Source organism: Megalops cyprinoides, chromosome 9 (assembly GCF_013368585.1).
Source record: "Megalops cyprinoides isolate fMegCyp1 chromosome 9, fMegCyp1.pri, whole genome shotgun sequence".
NCBI classification, from domain to species: Eukaryota; Metazoa; Chordata; class Actinopteri; order Elopiformes; family Megalopidae; genus Megalops; species Megalops cyprinoides.
The window spans coordinates 4,602,986-4,624,254 of NC_050591.1; the positions used below are offsets into that span (position 1 = coordinate 4,602,986).

Below are 21,269 nucleotides of genomic sequence, written 5' to 3' on the forward strand. Positions count from 1 at the left end.
CGGCCCACAGAAGGGTCGGTTCGGAATCTCATTCTGTTAACACTGCTGAAGCAACTTTCCATTAGGTCACCAAAATCTTGTTTACTATTATCATCACATCACAAGTATTTTGGATCATTTGATCCCCAGCTGTCCTTGTTCTGGCACCATTTACCATGACCATGCATTGAGTCTTTGGGGGAAAAAAACCCAGCAGCTCCCTGACTGGAGATGTCTGGTCACCGTAACACTCCATTAGCAGAGCGCAGAAAGGGTTTAACACAGCCACCATGGCAGGCAGGGCTCAGCCAATCAGAGTGTGGCTCTGGGGATGGAATGTTGAGGACCGCGTGGCTCATTTTGGCACATGGAGTTCATGTGGTAAGGGTCGACCCGGACTAACCCGAGTATTATCCAGCTCTTTTTTTTTCCGTTTGGTTGGAAGGTTTTCTCTGAGCGTAGCAGCAGCTGTCTGCTAATCCTGCATGCCCAAATTAGAGAGTGCATGAAAGGACGCTACTATTTGCGTGTGGGAGGAGGCAAACCTCTCCAGTCGTCTTTGTTTTGGAAGCATCTCTGCGGGAGCGGTACCGCGCGAGTTTTGGAGACACCCCTTAGTTACAATGATTAATCAAACCCCTTCGGTTCAGGATGCCTGAGCAATACTGTCCAATGTATATCAAACCTGAAGGATGGAGGGCTTTTATAAGGAATCAGGAACACTTTTATCCAGGGTGGGTTTTTAGGAGGAGTGTGCTTTTGTCCAGAGTGGGTTTTTATGAGGAGTGTGTTTTTTATCCGGGTTGGGTTTATATCAGGAGTATGTTTTTACCCAGGGTGAGTTTACATCAGGAGTATGTTTTTATCCAGGGTGGGTTCTATCCTAACTCTGCTTTAATGATGAGGTGGCTGATTATTCAGGTTGCTGCGACTGGAGAAGATGCAGTTTCCCACTGTTACTGACTTGTTAGCCTTGTTTACATCCAGAAGCTGTCTCCACGGTGATGAGCTGTGGGTGAGGCTGGTGCCCATGTGGCTGGCCGGGGGCTGGTAGTGCCAAGGACAGGGCTCTGGACACATACAGTTGGGAGGGGAGGATGTTTTGTTTCAGATTGCAGGGATTTCTCCTCCCAGTACTGGGGTTGCAGAGGGGGGCAAGGGGGAAGGGCACGAGAGAGAGGCAATAGCCTCTCTTTCTTCTCCCCATCTCCCCCTCTCTCTCCGTATCTCTTTCCTCCCTGTCTCCCTTGCCTTCTCTCCCTTGCTCTCAGTGTCTTTCTCTCCCATCCTTCATTCTCTTTGTCTTCCCCATCCCTCCTTTTCTCCCTTCTTTTTCCCCTTTCTCTCCCCTTGTCTCTACCCTTTCTCTCTTCCATTCTTCATTCTCTCTCTATTCTCATCTCTCTCTCTTTCCTCTCTCTCAGCTGATTCCCACGTTGTTTGAATTCCATATTTTTCGGCTAATGGGATCCACAAGAGGAAAATCTGGGCACAGTCTGCCTTGCACTCTGATTGGGAGGCTCATGCACCCTGCTCTGCTCTCTCAGTGCTCTCTCTCTCAGGGAAACAGGCTCTGCCGTGTCCCCCTTTCCACACATCCCCGGAACTCCTCTTAGCAATAGAAACGGGCTGAAATGGAGCTACAGGGCCAAGTACATGCCCCAAGGCCCATGCTGCTGTTCCAGGACATGATACTCGGCTCAAGGCGAGTTCCTCAAAACCAGGCACAGGGGGAGGGGTGGGAAGCAGACCCAGCAAAGGAGGTTTTAGCCCAGTGGAATAAACAGTGTATGTTTGCAATGTTCATAAAGAGCATGACAGCATGGTAGGGTGCAGGTTCAGCTCCTATGCATGGCACAGCTGTTGTACCGTTGTACCGGCAAGGTACTAATCCTGTACTGCTTCAGTGAATATGCAACTTTATATATGGATGACACTGTATGTGAGATATAAAACCGAGAAATGTAACCTTGTAAAAGGCTGCACATCCTACAAGTTGACACTAATAATAACATCCTAATGGACTAGCAGGACAGTGGGATGGGTATTAATAATTTCTTGTGTTGTTAACTACTCAGCAGCCTTATACGGCAGGAACAGAAACGTGAGGGTGCTGTGAAATTTCCCCTTTTTATCGTCTTATTTTTGTCACATTGCAGAGAGACTGAGTGAAGTGAAAATCCCCTCTGTTCTTTGCAAGTGTGTCTTATGAGTACTACGTAGTGGTGAAGGAACAGGGCCTGTAACCCTGTTACCAGTTTGATTACCAGGTATGCCACGGCTGTCACGCCCTTGGGTGAGGTGCTTAACCCGACTTGCCTTGCTGTGTAAATTGATCATGTGTAAATATTGTAAGAAATGCTCTGGATAAGATACTCAAATGTAATGTATTGTGAGGCCACCTTTGTCATTCACAGGTGTTTGTTTGTCAAAACTTGGACGCATAGAAAAAAAAATGGCTTAGTTATACAGCAGAAAGGTGTTGGGCTTCAGAGGTTTGATCTGTGACGTTAACAAGCCTGTGTGTCTTGTTAAATTCAGATCCAGCATGTAAGTGGTAATGTGTGAAGGCAAAGACTTCTGGGTAATAATGCCTAAAACGCGAGAGAGGGAGGCAGGGGTAGAGAGACAGAGAGAGGGAGGGAGAGAGGTACAGAGGGAATGGTGGAGAGACGGAGGGAGTAAGCAGCTGCTTGAACGCAGGGTAGATGCAGAGTCCGCATGGTGACCAATCTGGTGTCCTGGTTTCGCATGTGCTGGTCCGTTTCCAGTTATAGCCCTCTCCTTCCTTCCCTCCCTCTCTCTGTCACTCTCTCTCGCTCTGTCTCTCTCTGACTAGGGGTGGAGCCGAATCCGAATACGGTATTTGGCAAAGCACAAGCTGAAACACTACCTTTAAATCTCTCATTACTTTCAACCTGTTCCCCTTTATCCTCCTTGATTAACAATAAAATAAATAATTAACAGAATAATTGACACCAATCGCGTAAATAGAGTAAATGATCATGCTCGCGAAACGGCGCAGATTGTCTGTAGTTTGTGTGCTTGCGAGAGCTACAACGTGTGTTTGTTTAATTAACTAGCAAAGATGGCATTTATCGATTTAAATTACGTCAAATGCTCATGACACATCACAGCTTTTGTGAGGTCTGTGTTAATAATCGTTATTGTTCATTGCGCTCAGCCTAACCTAAAAGTTTATTCTCAGTAATTTCAATCAAAATTTTGCTCCGTTTTGTAATTTGAATTTCGTAACATCATATCTTGTAGTATGATTATTAATAGTAGTATTTATCAGTACTGTATTTATTAAGGCAGTTCCTGCAGCTACATTAACATGTTTAAGAAGTGCATGATGCAGGCCCTTTGGTTGTGATGCTGTGCATGTCCTCAGTGACTGCTTCGTGGCACGTGGAGGTGGACGTCTTTAATTGTCTCTGTGTCAATGTAGCCACCCAAGAGGACAAAGCCAACGGAAATGAGAGGATATCAGAGCTAGGTGTAGTCCTGCTGTACACTCAAATAATTTGTTGGATTTACTTAATCCAGTTATGTGAACAATTTCCACGAAACTGAGTTGAGTAGCATCCAAATAGTATTATTTAGTAAAAACAACTAAAGTGACTTAAATTAATCTAACACTGATGAGTTAAGTAATGATTACAACATTTTGTTAGTTTGGATTTAAGCAAAATGCTCACACAGAACTGAAGAAGTATTATTATCCGTTTCAATTTAAATGACGTTAAATTCAACTAAATTGATGTGCTCGCTTTCAAGTAAAGCAAACATTTTGGTTTCACTGAACAAAGTTTATTCGGCGAATAAATACGCAGGCAATAAAATGATCTTAAAAGCACCGGTTTATCAACCCTGTTACAAGTCAAGCTGTGCCTTCTTTAAATTAGAAAAACCAAAACCGACAAAAGTTCTGTCGCCTCGGTTACAAAATGTCGTTGCGAGCTGAAGTTCTATCGCGCGTAAAGAAAATGCACGAATAGAACTTCTGCTTTTAAGGCACTTTGTTCTGTTTTTAACACCGCACATAAACAACCATTTATTTATTTTTTATCAAACAACAAAGAGAGAAGGGGAAGGGAAGTCAGCAAACAGCAACACAAATCACTTAACGGTGGCACCCTCCCGAACCCAAACAAACATGAAAGCACAGGACTTAACTAAGATAACCAAACGATAATCAAACAAACACATAATTAAGCAGTTATTAAACAACAAATCTGTAAATGGTGCATGCTAGGCATTATGGGTAATGCTCTGCAGGTAACTCCCGGTGAGCTTCTGAGCATGCGCAACGTCTGTCCTACGGGACGTCATGTAGGACATTCTTATAATGTACCGTTTTGATTGTGCGATACACTCATCACTGTTACGTTGCATCAAACCAAGCGGCTTTTGTGGCTTTAACAAGTCTTCAGTTTAAGACAGTTAAACCTACTAAAGTGGACTAGGTTTAAAAAGCTAACACAGATATATTAATTAAATCGGGTATATGTGCATTTATTTAATTCAACAATGCACAAAGTTCTATTTTTTGAGTGTAGAGTTTAAAGCAGGCTGGCTCATTATAGCCCTTTTTCACTGTAGAGCTGTAACCAAGCTGGCTCATCATACCCCTTTCGCACTGTAGAACTTGAACCAGGCTGGCTCATTATATCCCTTTTCCACTGTAGATCTGGAACCAGGCTGCCTCATTTTACTCCTTTTTCACAGTAGAGCTGGAGGTGAAGCCAGTGGCCCCCTTAGCAGTTCCACTGCTTTTCCATTACACCACCCACAGCCAAAGCTGCAGCACATAACCTCACACTAAACAATAGTCCATCAATTGAAAAGATTACCTGGATTTTGGCTGCAGTTCAAGGGTGAGCCTCACCCCTGCAGTGGGAAAGAGGCATTGGTGCACTCTTTCATTCCAAAAACACACTCCTCACTCTAGCCCTGTCGTTCCTTTGAGCCAGGCCCCGTAGATGCACTGTGTGCAGACAGACCCCCGATCCTTAAAGGGCGACATGCAATCAACAGACCCTGTGTGGAGTCTGGACTGTTTGTTTACTCGTCAGTGATGGGCGTGTGTCGCTGTCCGGTCTCCATGTTTTCCTTTCTTTCCCCGTTCTCTCTGCTGGCCCGGGTTCCCCGAAACCCCCGTCCTGTGAATGACATCCCAAGGGGGTTGAGCCTGTAAACACCGTTTCGAGTTTGACGCCAGGGAGTGATGCTGTTGAGGAGGAAACCTCCCCACACAGCATTTTCAGTGAAGGAGCCAGGAGCCGGGAGGGATGCAGACTGCAGATCAGGCTCCTGTAGTTTATTATACCCACATGTATACAGAGACAGAGCAGCACAGCTCTCACTCTGAGTGCTGTTCCGTCTCGCTCCAGGTCTCCTGTATGTACCAAGTCAACCGTTCTCCTGTCTCACTGTTATCTCTGTGTACCACACAGAGCTGGGCCTCTGCTAACATTCACACCTCCCATCTCAATGCTTCCCTGTCTTAGCCCTGACATGCTTCTCTTGGCACATAACTGATTATTCTAAACATTGCTAATCTTACCAGCTAACTAAGGTGATTCTGTTCTGTTGATGTAGGTGCTGTAGATGTGTGACCTGGCCAGCATGGCAGTACTGTTTCCCTCACAACTCTTAAATCTCTGAACATAGCAGTGCTGTCCACTCTGTATAAAATGTTGAGTTAGGTTGAATTTTATGGCTTTAGTTATCAGCTTCAGTGTCTTAGGATTATGATGGGGGTATTTTCTCCTCTTAGGATGGGTGTGAAGGGCCCTTAATGTGGTGACTGGATGGAAATGTCAGTGTGGGGCGTAGATGAAGTGCTGGAGGCTAACATTACTCTACGGGAGCTACTACAGCACCACCTGATGGACTGTGTGAAGGAAAACCTTCACCTGTCCCTCAAGACTGTTAATTGTTTAATTGTTGTCAGTTGAAGTCAAATGGATTTAAACAGGTTAATTGTCAATGTCTAATTGTGTGTGTAGGTGTTTAATTGAACAAAACCAACCATTGGTTAATGGGCCATACCTGCCTAATCAGAGGCTCCTTAAATACAGGTCTCTGGGTGCTTTGTTGTGCTTTGGTGTTTTTTAGATGATTGGTTTTTGAACATTTGCTCCTTCTATTTGTGGTTTTGTTTGAAGTGTTGGCCAGTTTCTCCACAAACTGACATGCATTCATATGTGTTTGGTTGTGTTCCGCATGTACCTTGTTCTTGTGACTGTGATCATGTGTCCTTATGTACAGTACAAAAGGATAGGCAATCAGTCTCCAGAGGAAGTCTGCAATGAAGTGTAACATGATGTATCGGCTTTCAGGTGCTGAGGAGGAGGGCAGGAGATGCTGTCCAACTGGCTGAGAGGTCCTCAGCCCTGACTCTCCCACGGTCCTTGGGAAAAGGAGCCCACCACAGTAGCCGCCCCGGTGGGTGTCAGTGGATGCAGCAGAACCAAAAGCAGAAGAAGAAGAAGAAAAGGAAACCCCTCGTGACCGTCACCTCCTCCCACCTCCACACCGTGATGTGTCTGCCATGATGGAGTGACTGTAGCCACGAGCGTAGGAAAGGGTCGGAGAGAGATAGTGAGAGAGGAGGGAAGAGGGGCAGGAGAAGCACGAGAGGAGGGCCACCACCTCCTTTGAAAGTGCGGGAGGGGTGTGGCATCGTGGTCCGAGGATGACGAGCCTGTTCAGGCGCAGCAGCAGCAATGGGGGCTCCAGGGGCAGCCCTGCCTCCAGCGAGCTGAACAACAGCCGGCCGCCACGGCAGGTGCGGCGCCTAGAGTTCAACCAGGCCATGGACGACTTCAAGACCATGTTCCCCAGCATGGACTACGAGGTCATTGAGTGCGTGCTGCGCTCCAACAACGGCGCTGTGGATGCCACCATCGACCAACTGTTGCAGATGAGCATCGACGGGCAGGCCTCCGACGATAGCTCTGATTCGGATGACAGCATCCCGCCAGAGGTCAGCCTTGGGGTTGAGGTTAGGGGTCGGGGGCAGAGCTTTGGCTCAGAGGAGGCGGGAGCTGCAGCTGGCCAAAGGGCTGCGGCAGTTCCAGCATTGCTGATACCAGCGTTGCTAATAACTTGCTTGATGATGTCATTTGACTCAGTGAATGAAACTGAGTTCTCATTTTTAATTTGTGGTCTTGTTAATGCCTGTGAAAGCCTGTTAATATCTGAGATACAGAACCCCTGGAGACAAATGTCTGTATATTAGTATCACTGAAGATCTTTTTTACAGTGCAGTACATTATGATAACATGGTTCTTCCTGAGAACCATATGGCAGATGGTAAAATGGCATATGTCCTTCATGAATAATGAATAAATGTAACAGAAAAATATTAACATATGCAAGGAACACGAGGATGGAACTCAAGTCCTCTCAGAACGAGCACTGAAATGATTTACAAAAGATTCCAAAACGCACATTCCCTAAAATAGACCCCTGTCCCCTGGACTGTCTAAACAGATCCTGGAGCGCACGCTAGAGCCGGACAGCTCAGATGAGGAACCACCTCCCGTCTACTCTCCGCCCACCTATGACATGCACATCTATGACAGGAAGTACCCCGAGGCCCCGCCCACACCACCACCCAGGTAAAATGGACAAATTTGATGGCTTGCATGTGGCCTGATTTGCTTCTTAAATCTTCCATCTTAATTCATTCAATCAATTCAGTAGTGTAAAAAAAAAATCAGTAGTATAAAAAAAAAGTTTACAAACTTGATCAGGTTGTATTATCAGGATTAAGATGTTCAGAGGCCAGACCCTTTAATGGTCTGAGCCTTCACTGTACTAGTGCCTTTAAGAAGCTCACCAGAGGCCTCCAGTGGGGGTTTGTTCTCCTACCAGGCTCCACCTGGTGTCCAACTATGAAAATGCAGGTCTTATTTCTGTGCATTACACCCTCTGTGTGTGCTTGTGTGTGTGTATGGTCAGAGTGCAGTAGGATGGTATTGTTGAGTGTAGGGCAAGACCTGAACTGTAATAAACTTCATAAACTGTAAAAAAAAAAAAAAAAAAAACCCATAATGCAATTGGCACTGTAGCCTCCAGCAAAGTAACCGCCCATGACTCATGCTGACCTCATTTGGACATGTCCCCAAGGATCTGTCCCTCTCTCTGTCCGCTGGCGCACAAATCCTGACAGTGGGGCACAGTGCAGAGCACAATGAGGCCGATCTTCAGCCAAGCGCAACGTCGCTGTTAGTGCACTGGCGTGATGTTGCTGACATGACACTGCTTCAGCACACTGGGGTGACGTTGTTTTCCGACATTCCTGTCCGCTCCAGATTTGAAGCCCAGCCCCCTCCTGGTCACCGACAGGTGCGCAGCTATAGGAACTGGAACCCGCCATTGCTCGGCAACCTGCCAGATGACTTCCTGAGAATCTTGCCCCAGCAGATGGACAGCATACAAGTGAGATTCATTGAACCTCTCTGGCATATTGATATGTCAATCCTGGCAAGCAGCAGCTAGCCAGGGTGATGTGTTAACAGACCTTTCTAAACTCATTGACTGTCTGTTTTCCTTTCACCCTTTCGCTCAGAACTCCCAGAGCAGTCTCTCCCAGCCTTCGTCGTCCTCTTCCTCACTGTCCTCGATGACCCAGCGGGTGGGGTCAGGGGGCGGAGCTGGCTCAATAGGTGGAGCGGGCTCAGTAGGCGCGGCGGGTTCGGTAGCAGTGGCGACGGAGCAGGAGAGAAGGCTGAAGCAGTACCTGGAGGACGAGCGAATTGCACTGTTTCTGCAGAACGAGGAGTTCATGAGAGAACTGCAGCGCAACAGAGAGTTCCTCATCGCACTAGAGAGAGGTACCCACAAATAAATATAAAATATATACACACACACACAGGCATATTTACACACATGCTTATTTATATATGTGTGTATTTATATTTATATTTATATTTATATAAAATATGTATATATATACACCCACACACATATATGTGCATTTTAATTTCTTTAAGACTGCAAAAAAGTAATGCAAATGGGCCCAAATTTTAAATGTTGCCTTGTTTTTGTAAATAACTTTAATATAACTTTTATATAATATTTTTATATAACTTCAGTATAAGACTACATTACATTGTTGTCATTTAGCAGACCCTCTTATCCAGAGTGATTTACCTGGTTATGGTTTATCCATTTGTACAGCCGGATATTTATTGAGGCAATTCTGGATTAAATACCTTGCCCAAGGGTACAGTAGCAGTGCCCCAGCAGGGAATCGAACCAGCAACCTTTCGGTTACAAGCCCTACTCCTTACCACTATTCTACTCTGCTGTCTACAATATATAAGTAAATATACTGTCTCATCAAGCAAACAAGATATGTTATGATATGCAGTAGAACTATTTAGTCAGTCATGTATACAAACCACAGAGCCTTCTCCAGATGAAGAAACCTCCTATCACTGCAGAGCCAGAGCAATATTTAGACAGCTGCTTCGCTCTTTCTAGACAATCCAGCTATTTGTAGCTCTCTTACTGGTAGTCTGTGGACATGACCCGGGCTTCCAAAAATAAAGAGCAGTGTCTGGTGTTTATAGCCTCATCACAATATTGTTTCCAACAACAGCTGGCACTGTAGCAGTTTTGATAACTATCCTTTCACTGATGTTAAACCAAATACACAGGCCAAACACTTTCCTATGCTTTTCATCAACTGCAACACACACATATAGGCACATATATAAAGAGACACACACGCATGCATATGTATATACATACGTGCACATATACACACATACAGGCGAACACATCAGCACACACATAGATATACACACACAGCTGTGTAGTCTCTCACTGCGTTGGGTGTGTGTGTCTGTCTGTGGTCCAGCAAGGATAGCCCACCTCATCTGTTTGTCTCATTGCTCTCTGTAACATTGGCTTCTCTCTGTTTTAGATCGGCTGAAGTATGAGTCAAAGAAATCCAAGTCCAGTCATTCATCCACTAGCATGGAGAATTCCTCAGCAGGTAGATATCATTTATGTGCTGTCACCCCCCACCTCACTCAAGGGCAGTGTGGCGGAGTGCCGTCACCATGGTTGAGTATGCGCTCTGACTGCCATACCAAGAGCCTGGCTCTTTGGCGTCGCATGGTTGGTACCCTCTAGACCCGGGCTCGAGGCTGGGTGGGGTAACTGCTCTCGCCCTTCGCTACAGGCCCCCGAAGTAAATGTGTGTGTAGGCGTGTGTGCGTGCGCATGCATGTGTATGTGTGTGCGTGTATGTCTCAGAAGTTGACCTTCAGTCTCCTGAGCTGTAGGAATGTTTTTTCACTGCTGTCATTGGGCTGCTGGTAAAACCCTGTTAAACCCAAGGCTTCAAACACATGATTACAGAGGTCCTGACAGAGAACCACTTGAATGTTCTCAGCAAACCGTGTCCACTGTGGAGAACCTATACCAAGTATCCCATGAATGTAGTACTGAGAGGACCTAATATGCCAGTTTTTCTGCTCCTATGCTGTCCAAATGTTTACTACAGTTTACTGCTGGCAGTAGAGGTTTGTGGCAAGAGAACCACCACAAAAAAGGGAGTTTGAAATCATTGATGTATGTTCATGCAAAAAGGATGCATCTCTAATTGTGATGTCACAGTTACAGGCCAGCCCAGAGTCGGTTGACGTAAGGGAACATACAGGTTTCTAAGGAAAGTCACACTGGTGTTAGCCAGGAGGAATCCCAGAGTCCATATGGGTTTGTGAACCGCATGTCCAAATGTTTGTGTGTAGATGGGTTACATGTTCTTTCCCTGTTCCAGGAGAGCACAGCGCTGCCGACTCTGTGGAAACTTGCACTGCTGTCTCAGACGATGCCTTGTTCCGGGATAAACTGAAGCACATGGGCAAATGTAAGAGGCCTCATGTCATGCAGTCTCTTTGACCCCTGCTTTCTCTCTCTGTCTCCTCTGTTTCATAAATCTCACACAGAACATTAGCAGACTGAATTTAAAAGGAACAGCAGAAATGCTTTGGCACTGGAGGATAGATCATCTAATGTGGTCGTGTGTAATCAGGAGTGATCAAACTACTTGTTCTAAGAGAGAGTGATGTTCTAATGCAGCGTTTCCCAAACCTCTCCTGGAGGACCCCTTGTCCTGAATGTTTTAGATGTCTCCCTGCTCCAACAGCTGATTCAAATGATCAACTCGTTATGAACTCCTGAAGCTGCTTAATACCAAATTGCTCATTTAAATCAGCTGTGTTGGAGCAGGGAGAGATCTGAAACATGCAGGACAAGTGGTCCTCTAGGAGAGGCTTGGGAAACACTGTTCTAATGGAACACCTTACCATTATACATAGTAAACTCATGTGAACTCTTTGTTCTTGAGGGGAGCATAACAATACAGAAAACCTCTTGCTTTAGTGAGGAAGAAAGTCCTCGGGTGAATTACTGAGATGTTTAACATTTAAATTCCTTTTCTGTTTTCTCTGGGCTTTGGTCGCTCTTGAATGTTCCAGTTTTGAACCTCTACCTCATGGGGTAACCTTAGTGCTTAGAACAGTATTTAAGCATGGAATATTGACCTGTGCATCGATGAGTGTATCGATAGCCAGTGATGGACAGACCATAAATACCCTCCTGTGAGGTTATTACGATGTTGCTGGTCACCGCCGTAACGCTTTCCTACCATCCCCTCCCCTCCCAGCCACCAGGAAGAAGCTGTTCGAGATTGCCAGGGGTTTCTCCGAGAAGACAAAGAGGAAGAAGACAAAGAGGAGAATGCTCCTAAAGCATCAGTCGTATCCTTCACCCTCGGCGTCCTCAAACACCTCCCCCTACTCCCCCTCCCACCTTAGGAGTCAGTCAGCCAGTCAGTCATGGCCTGCTTTATCCATGCCCTTAGTAATGAAGTCCAAACTGAGGTGATAGCTGTGTTCCTGGACCTCTGATGTGACCAACTGGACCAATGGTTCCCTCATGTCACTTTAAAACCATTTTTGATTAGTGTCGCATCATATCTGTGGTTCACTCGACTGTCACCCAGTCCAGTTTGAGACAAGCCAGGGGCTAATTGTGGCTCCGAATCAATGGACATGACACAAGTGACCTCAGAATGACCCCCATTATGCACCAGCCACAGTGAAATGAGCCAATAATACACCCCCTCTCTTGACCTTTCCTCCACATGACTCCTTACTTGGCAGAATCTGATTACCATAAATTTGGCATTAGGCAGAAAGATTACAATGGTTATTCTCTCATTTCGAAACAGCGGTTACCTTTTTGAAATTAATGGTTAGAGCTAGCACAAACCAAAAACTGGTATAAAAACTATTATTCAGGTTTATGTTGTTGTTTTGTACTGTTTTATTTTTTCGTTATGATCAGTGTCATCTGTCTTCGCAACTTCTTCTTATTACAGTTTTTCCCGATTGCTAAGACACATTTTCTGAAACCATTCACCATTTTCTCAAAACTACACACGCATTCTCTAAAAGTCATTCTCATCTGTACAACCAGCTAACTTTCCGGTCGAAAACAAACTTTGCCCTCAGACAGTACACACAAGCAATCAAAAGCACATACTACATGACTGCCTCTTAGACACTAGAGGGATTAATTCAAAACACTTACCAAAATGTAATTTTTCTTCTGAAATCAGTATTTTGAGAATCTGCATTATTTTGAACTTTGTAACATCACTTTACTGACATACAGATTACCCATACAGGAAGACACCATCAAGAGACATTCAAAACAATACTATACAACACCTTTGCGGATGTCACACTGACAAATTACTGTATGAAGAGAGTAGAAATTTTCCAACCATTTATTTCCAGAAAACCATAACGAAGGAATAGTGGTACATAGGGTAGGTAGAGTACAATTTTGAAAAAAAAATGAAAAACTTACAAAAAAAAAAAAAATATATATATATATATACATACATAAGATAAACAAATGTAATTCCATACTGTAAATCTAATTACAACTACTCTGCATCATCACCTCCTCTCTGGTCTGGATCCAGCCACAAAATTTCATCAACATCACAAAGGATGTTTTCCCTGGCCAGGCAATGCAGGAAATATGCCCTGGTATGTCTAATCCAGCCTTGGATGGCTTCTATGGACACATCCCCACAGGCCTCCTCTATGGAAATCAAGAGGTTTTCTTTTGTGTAGGGGTTACTGTCATAAACCTTCCACCGCCATGCTGACAAAAATTCCTCTATTGCATTGAGGAACGGGGAATATGCAGGTAAAAAAGATTTGTGAATGTGGAGTGGTCATTGAACCAGGCTCGAACCAGAGCAGCCCGATGGAAACTAACATTATCCCAGATGATAACATACGGGGACTGCTCTGGTTGCCCTGGTTCCCCTTCCTGTTGAAGTCGCTGGTAAAGTTGACCTAGGAATTCAAGCAGATGTGCGGTGTTATATGGACCCAAAGTGGAATGGCGGTGGAGGACCCCTTGATTACTGATTGCAGCACATAGAGTCACATTGCCTCCTCTCTGGTCAGGAACTTTCACAACAGCACGGTGACCAATGATGTTCCGTCCCCTTCTGTGCCTTGTTGTGAGGTTAAACCCTGCCTCATCAACAAAGATATACTCATGGGGCTGAGGCATCCCATCAAGTTCAAAGATCACATGCAAACGAATGGAATATTTATAGGGATCCTGATTGGTGTGTCACTAAATTAGTGGCTTTGTGTTTACACTTGGGGAAAGGTGTGCTCTTTGAGTTCGGATGATAATGACTTGAGTGTGTGGTATTGGTTGCGTGTGTTTGCTGAATGAACATATAGTGCAGTGAATGATTCATTTTGCCACTTTTGCATAGAGTTTCGCAGAAAGTGTTGTACACATAGAAACCTGTGTGAAAACATGTGAATAGTGTTTACAGTTGTGAGAAAAGTGTGTATCTTTTGAGAAATGAGGCAAGGCTATAGGTTTTCTTGCTGAGGGAACCAGTTATAGTGTGTTAGCAATTGGGAAAAACTGTAACATGCAGACTGGGTTAATGACCCCTGGGGAATAGAGCCACTGTCTTTCTGTTAGTCTTTGACCCCTCCCCTCAGACTGGGCACTGCCACTTCCACAGCCAACCTGCTGGACGATGTGGAGGGAAACCCATGTGGTAGACTCTTCTCATGCCATTATTAGTATTCATATTATATTATTTGTATTCATTTTTTGTAAGGAATGGTTAAACTCCCCACCCCAAAAAAAAAATTGTTTTAACTTTTTCCTGGATTTGGAGTCATTGATAAAGATGAAGGATTCAGGGAGACAGAGGTCTTGAGAACCACTGTGGTTTATAATAAATATGAGCACATAGAGATCCCCATTGCTGTTAATGATTTGTTTTATTGCATATTTATTATAATAGATAATTATCAGGTCCAACACTGTGGTGTTCTCATAATTTTAATTTTAATTTTAATTTTATTTTATAATTTTATAATGAATATCCAATGTAAGGTTTAGGAATACTTAGACTGAAGTAAAATACTAAGACTGAAAATGAAATGCAGTGAAAGTGTTTGTTTGGACACACCGGGTAAATGGCCATTGCAATGAATGCTGAGTTTCTCTCACCAAACACTTTTCCCTGCGGTTACTCTTTTCAGAGGACAACCATGCCTGGAAGTGCACAGGAAAACCTAGAGCATGCAGTTCACAAATTCCTGTAAAGTTGGTGATTTAATTTAGATTAAACTCACACAGTTCAGGTTTTGCTCAAGAGGTCTCCTGTGGGTTAGGCTTATGAAATGTTACAGAATGTAAATCAGTAAAATGTAGGCTTGAGCAGTGCACTGCAAAGCCAGAGTGTCTTGGCAAAAACGTGATGTGTGTGTGTGTGTGTGTGTGTGTGTGTGTGTGTGTGTGTGTGTGTGTGTGTGTGTGTGCACGTGTGTGCACGTGCGTGTGCTTTCAGATGAGGAAGGCCAGCCCAGGAGACCGGCTGCACAGGAAGAGGCGGAGCCCCACAAGGAAGTCTCATGGTGAGATCCCACCATCAAAGACCATTAGCCTTCAATGTAACGGTTGTTGGTAGCTTATACTGCTCCACAAGGACCTTTTATCTCAGCAGTGGGGCAGTGAGGAAATCGGATATGAACTGTGATGTTGCCTGATGGGAGTGATTCACTGTCTCTGTTCTGCTCACAGACATCCTGCCTCCCTCATATGCAGATTTCCCAAGATGCTGCCGCTTCAGGGTTTCCATGGCAACAACAGAACAACCCTATGGCTGGTGGCTTGGCAGCTCTGACTCCTCCCCCTCTGAACAAGACTAGCCAATCCCTGGCCTTCAAGCGGTTTGGGGAAACTACTCTCCCCCATGCTATGCCATGCCCAGTCAGAGAGGAGCCTCCATGCATTGCTCTTCCTGATTCTGGACCTGTAACATCATTTTGATTACCATTATAATTATATAATTATCTGTTGATATTTGATTGCATATGTAAAGCAAACAAATGCAGTAATCTTTGTCAGATTTGTTTTTCTTTTCATGTCCCTGCAAGTTCCATTAAGGGGAAAAAAGGTAATGCTGATGATTTTTTCAATTTGAACTGGCTGCGTGCTGCAAGTGTGTCTGGTTTTTTAATGGTCAAGGCAAGGTGCTGCCTGGCTGGTGATTGCTGATAGGTGCTGAATAGGAGCAGTGAATTTTTTTTTTAAACTGTGCCCTGACTTGGCAACCCAGCCCAGGTCTGCATTGTTGTTCAGTCTGTAGCAGGATGAGGATTTGTGTGGCTAGCCCAGGAGAGAAAATGTATAACAACCACATTCCTCAGTACTGACCCTGTGTTGAAAGCAACCAGACCAAAATCTCTCACTCATCTGCTCAGTCAAGGAAGTGGTTAAATCAAGACTTGGACCGCTTCTGTTCCACCTCATCCTGCCCACAGAGGATCACAGACTGTGATGTGACCTTCTGACCTCACACCTCCTATGGGTGAGCATTGCTTTGGAGGGACAAAGACGTCAACCATCACAACCACGGCAACAAGTTGCGTGACGGAAACCTAGGAAAAGAGTCCCCCCCCCCCCATAAAGAGGTGCTCCTCTGGCCTCAGAACCGATGCCTGTATTTGCTTCCAGATCAGTCAGGACTCCTCCTTCTGCTGGCCTTCACCTTTAGCCTGGCTAGCTCCAGAGCTGCGAAGGCTGAGTGTGGGTGTGTCTGTCCCACACCCCAAAAAACCAGCCTCCGCACAACAGGATCCCAGAAACAGGAAATGCCCCGTCCCTCAACTCTGTACTGCCATATCCGACAATTTCCTACATAACTTTTCCTTTTTCCAGTTCAATTTCTATTTCACTTCTGTTAAAGGGTCATCACACAGAAGGGGTGTTCACCTACATAGAAGCCAGTATTAGTATTGTTGTTGTTTGAAATTGTTGATTATTAGAAATGTTTGATAGCAAAGAGCGAATGTTTCTGCATAAGTGGTGGCTGTGTGTTGTATAGTACCTTTAGAAATGAAAAAAGACAATGCGGAGGAAAGAGAGGGAGGAAAAAAGGGGTGAGACCTCCATGAGGAATGGTGTGGATCATACTTAAAGTTGGGTCAGTGAGTCCCCATAGGGTCACTGAAATACAGTTAAGGAAAAAATACAGTTTATGTGGAAATAAGGCCTGTGGCTGGTTGCCATGTTTCCTCCTGCACAGTCCTGCTCTGAACAAAGACAAATTGAAGAATGAAAAGGGATACCTATCGGTTTTATTTCTGCCATTATATCAGGGCTGGGTTCAGTCATAACTCAGAACAGCCCCTCTACGTGTCCCAACCCTGACCAGGACAGACAGCACTTATGTTCAACATGTAGATCCAACAGCCTTACAGCAGGTGGTGCTAGATTTGTTGCACCTGCTATGGGGAGGTCACTACCAATGGTGCTGCAGCACACCTATGTAGCCTCTTTCACTCACTCACTCACTCACCCTGGAGCTTTTGTCCCTGTACATTTCAGCGCTGTACAACATCAACCGTGATAGCACAAGGAGGGAGTGGTACAATCTAAGCACAATACATTTACGGTGCCCTTACAGTCTGTCTGGATGCATGCATGTCCACTAAACATCGGTTTGTTTTCCCAGGTGGGATAGCAGAGGGCTTCATGTAATATCTGTTGTTTGTGAGAGGAAAGCTGCTGAAACAGACAGCATTTCTCTAGTAGTAAAGCAGGCCTTTGGCATCTTACTGAGCACCAGAGCACAAGGCTTTAAGAGGAATATGAACGCCCTAATCCTGTAGACCCATTCCGCGCTAGTCTTCCTTACAACTGTTGGATGAAGTTCCATGATTACTAATCAGTGTTCTTTATTTAAAGGGCATCATTAAAATCATTTGATGAAACACCTTTACTTACATTTAACTTGTGTATTGCATTGATATTTTTTCTGCTGCATACCAAACAGTCAAAATGTTTCTTTTACGAAGTTGTAGAAGACAACTATTAAGATATTTCAAATCTAGACTGGTATTCAACTAACAGCTCAGGCTGAACTATTCCAAAGACGGCATACACAGTGGATCCTTATGACCAGGACTTGGTTTTTTGTGTCATCCATGTTCACATTATGGGTAGATACCATATGTAGGGATTCTCTGGTCTCTGTACATGTATTGGCTGACACAGTGGGCTCAGTGATCAGGGTGAGCCTTCTGGACAATTTGAAGATCACGGAATCTGCATATAAAGCTGCCATGTGTGGATGAAAAATATACGCTGCTCCACTATCTGCGGAGCTGTTGTGTGGATAGTAATGACATCAGGATATTCCTGACTGGACTGTAGACATTGTAAAGCTCTGTTGCTCAAGCCTCCCCCACCTCTGTATTATTTGGTTATGTCCATTTAAGAAGATATTTATAAGGTGCAACTAAAAGACACTGCTATAGGACTGTAGCTGTGAGCCTGAGCGGGTGGGCTCTCTTCTCCCCTCACCAGTGGCATGTCCCAGGTGTGCTCTGTATGTAGGTTTGGTGGGTCTCATAGATCAGGGCTCAGTTATAATACAGCAGAAAGGAGCTTTTCTTCAAGTGGTTTCATAATGCAGTTATTGCAGTGTGCATGGTGTTGTCCACACAGCTCATATCATTCCATTGACCTTATTTAAGAAGCAAAACTCTAATGCATGTTACTGAGGCTCAGGGCGGTGGGCAGAAATGGAGCATTTTCTGCCGTCAGATTCTGAGGTGCATCCTCTCCCACAAGTCTTCCGCAGTATCCCTTGAATTAAAAAATGAGGACCCTGATGTGAAAGGGCTGATGCAGGGTATGTCAATGCATGAACCCCAAGCTTTTTGGACCCACTGTTAAAGGGTGTTTGTGTGAGTGCGTCTGTGTGTGTCAGTGCATTTTGTGTAAAACCCCAGAAGAGTTTTTTCTCATCACAAAAACCCTGCTACATATCTATCTTCCAGCAACCATGCAGGGAGACGTGATCACAGGCCCTTTATGACTGCGCTGTCAGTCAATATGTCTGGCTTCTAACACATGTTTCGTAACATTGGTCACAAAGTGCTACCACCCCCTGGTTATAGCTTGGGGGAGGGGTTGGAGGGAGTTAAAAAAAAAAAAAGAATGGATTAGCTTTGAGGCTTTGATGTTTGACTGCAGAAAGGCACACAATGCATGCAGAATACCTTTTGGTGCAGCATGCCGGGAAATGCCTGCCTGTGAGGTCAATGAAATTCTCTGGTTTTCTTAAGTTGAAGTGGGGATTGCGATTTAATCTTGGGAAGCATGTTTGCTCCATTCTGGATATCTGTAGTACACCAGTAGGTGAAGGGTCCACTCAGGGAATCCCCCATCCTCTCCTTCTCTCTGCTTAAAGTTCCTCTCAGACTGCCAGCTACAAGCACACCTGAACAATGACAGAACAGCTTCTCACAGCACATGCTTTCCTGTACAGGCCCCTTCTTAAGAATAGAATGCTCTGGTGAGGGTGTATTGTAAAGTTTCTGTTGTGGTGTTGGAGACAGAAGAAAGACTGCACCCTACTCAGATTTACATCTACTGATTGGGTACATTCCTTCAGTGCTGTTAGCTGGAGTCATCACGAGTTTACAGCTGTCACTACCATTGGGGTCCGTGTCACAGTCACAGCATCAGACAGCAGTCTTATTTGTGTCAAAGGTCTGTCTCTTTGGCGAAGGTCAGCACACCAACACAGCTAGTTCAGAGTTGGGCATGCAGTGTCTCTCACTCATACATCACGTGAGCAGAACCTCAAGACTTCCACTGTCTGCAGGAACCCAATGCAGTAACAGGCCATCAACAACAGAAGGGGCCTCTCCCACTGTCAGCATAGACGTGTGTGTGGAGTGCCCGCTCCGAACAGATACATCTCCCGAGAGTATGCACTGCAGCCATGGCTACAGCCTCCTCTGTAGGTCTCTGTGTTCTGTGAATGTTCATAACAGAAGCCAGTCGTAACTGCTTATAACAGATGGCATAACTGTTTACAACACCCCTTTAACACCGCAGTCTGAGATGGCTCATAACCCTATCATAAGAATGTATGCTGTATTTACTGATAAGAAATTATAAAGGCAGCCATTACAGACAGCAGTCTTTTTAATATTTAACTGAGAATAATCTGTACTGAGCATATATTTATTCAGTGACTGACAGGTTGCACCCAAAAACAGTTCTTAATTGAAGTTTAAAAACCATTAAACACTTTAGTGAATTTATGATTTTTGAAAAATACTGTATTTGTATTTGTTTTCAGGATGGAAAAGATGAGCAGAAATATGACATAAAAAAGTCAAATGAGCTCCAGCTTCTGTCCCCTCAAAATTTGTGAAGGTTCTGTGATTGTTGTACTTTTGAGATTATTTCCAGATTTGATCTTTTCTTACATTTCACAGATGTTTATTAGCTCTTGAAATAATAAAATTGTGTTGTACCCTCACTAATGGTTGTTTTTGACTCCATATTCATGTCCATAAACATATATAAGGAGGAGCCATACCATCCTGAGGATGTCCACTGGATCATGGCTGGACTTGAGTGGGATAGGGATGGGTCAGGTACTATACAGGAGACTGTGAAAGCAAGGCTACTTCTTGAAGTGGTGTTGGTGGGCAAGTAGGGGGGCAGGCATCTCTCTTGACTGAGCTAGAGACCAGTGCCTCAGTGCAACAATAAGGACACTGTGCTGTCAGAGATGCCATCTTATGAGACGATAAACTAGGATTATTTTTTATCCTTTTATTTTGTTTTTATATACATACAGTAGATAACAAAAAAATGATGAACTGTCCATGTTCCCCTAAAGTAACATTGTGTCATAATAGAAACAATATATTATAGTCATGATTAGTGTGCTTTTCTATGCAATGCCATTTTTATAGGTAATTATTTTCAGTAACACTGCAATATTGACATTTTCTGTGTTTAGAGAATGAAACCGCATGTTCTGTGGGAAGGGAAGACTGTGTGGATGAGCTGGAGATCAGAGATGATGAGAGACAGGCATCATGGCCCATGGAGGATGAGGGATGTGGGATGGTACAAACATGGGTACAGGCTAATCAGCATGGTCCGGGACATTCCTCTATTTATATTTTGCACTCACCTTGATGCGTACAGTTTTTAGATCAGGAATGTGTATTTTGTATGACATTTTAATGAACACCTTAAATAACGTGTTTTGATCTTTTCAAGATCATTAACATTGTATTGCTAATCTTGAGTTGCCAGCATTCCCTTTACTTCACAATGCAAGATTAGGCCCCATGAAGCTGTAGAGGTCAAACCATGTGATTATTTCAGACATCAGCTGCCATCTACAACATGGCTGTGAAAACTGATCGGTATGCAATTTAATGTGACCTACAAGGAGATGGAGCTCTTTATTGGCAGTTTGTATATAACATTGGGGGGGGGGGGGGGGGGGGGGTGATCAAACTCTTGCTGGTAGGTATGGCTACAACACTACTCAAGCTACTCAAAGTAACATCTCTTCCCAGTCAAAGGGAAAAGTCAACTGGATTAATGCAACCCCAAAAAAGAAAAAGGCAGGGGTTGCAAGTTGCAAAAATGAAGATGCACAGTGTGGGAACTGCGAGGGAAAATCACCTGACTGGGTGCTCCTTTATGGATGACAGGAGGAGGATGCAAAGGAAGGAGGACCTTCAGGGAGAAAGAGGCTTGATGGGACACGCACGTACCTCTGAGCGGTGAATCAACCTACCTGCAAACCAGGCTGTGGGTGGAACGCGTCCCAGTGTCTCTTTGACCTGCCACAGTAAGGTCGAGGAAGT

At 44.5% G+C, this 21,269-nt stretch overlaps 1 protein-coding gene across 3 annotated transcripts in view; it reads left to right on the forward strand.

Annotated features, from left to right (window-relative positions):
- Positions 1-19,909, forward strand: part of LOC118782882 (CUE domain-containing protein 1-like) — a 33,621-nt gene extending 13,712 nt beyond the window's left edge. For 2 of the 3 annotated variants that reach the window (XM_036536494.1, XM_036536495.1), the window contains exons 2-11: positions 6,327-6,973; positions 7,483-7,610; positions 8,307-8,433; positions 8,564-8,828; positions 9,926-9,997; positions 10,787-10,876; positions 11,675-11,768; positions 14,061-14,119; positions 14,921-14,987; positions 15,154-19,909. In XM_036536494.1, coding sequence (XP_036392387.1) covers positions 6,683-6,973; positions 7,483-7,610; positions 8,307-8,433; positions 8,564-8,828; positions 9,926-9,997; positions 10,787-10,876; positions 11,675-11,768; positions 14,061-14,119; positions 14,921-14,987; position 15,154 — 1,194 coding nt within the window. In that variant the 5' untranslated portion in view covers positions 6,327-6,682 and the 3' untranslated portion in view covers positions 15,155-19,909. The remainder of the gene's footprint in view (positions 1-6,326; positions 6,974-7,482; positions 7,611-8,306; positions 8,434-8,563; positions 8,829-9,925; positions 9,998-10,786; positions 10,877-11,674; positions 11,769-14,060; positions 14,120-14,920; positions 14,988-15,153) is intronic. The other variant, XM_036536496.1, reaches the window with a different exon arrangement.
- The last annotated feature ends 1,360 nt before the right edge of the window (positions 19,910-21,269 follow it).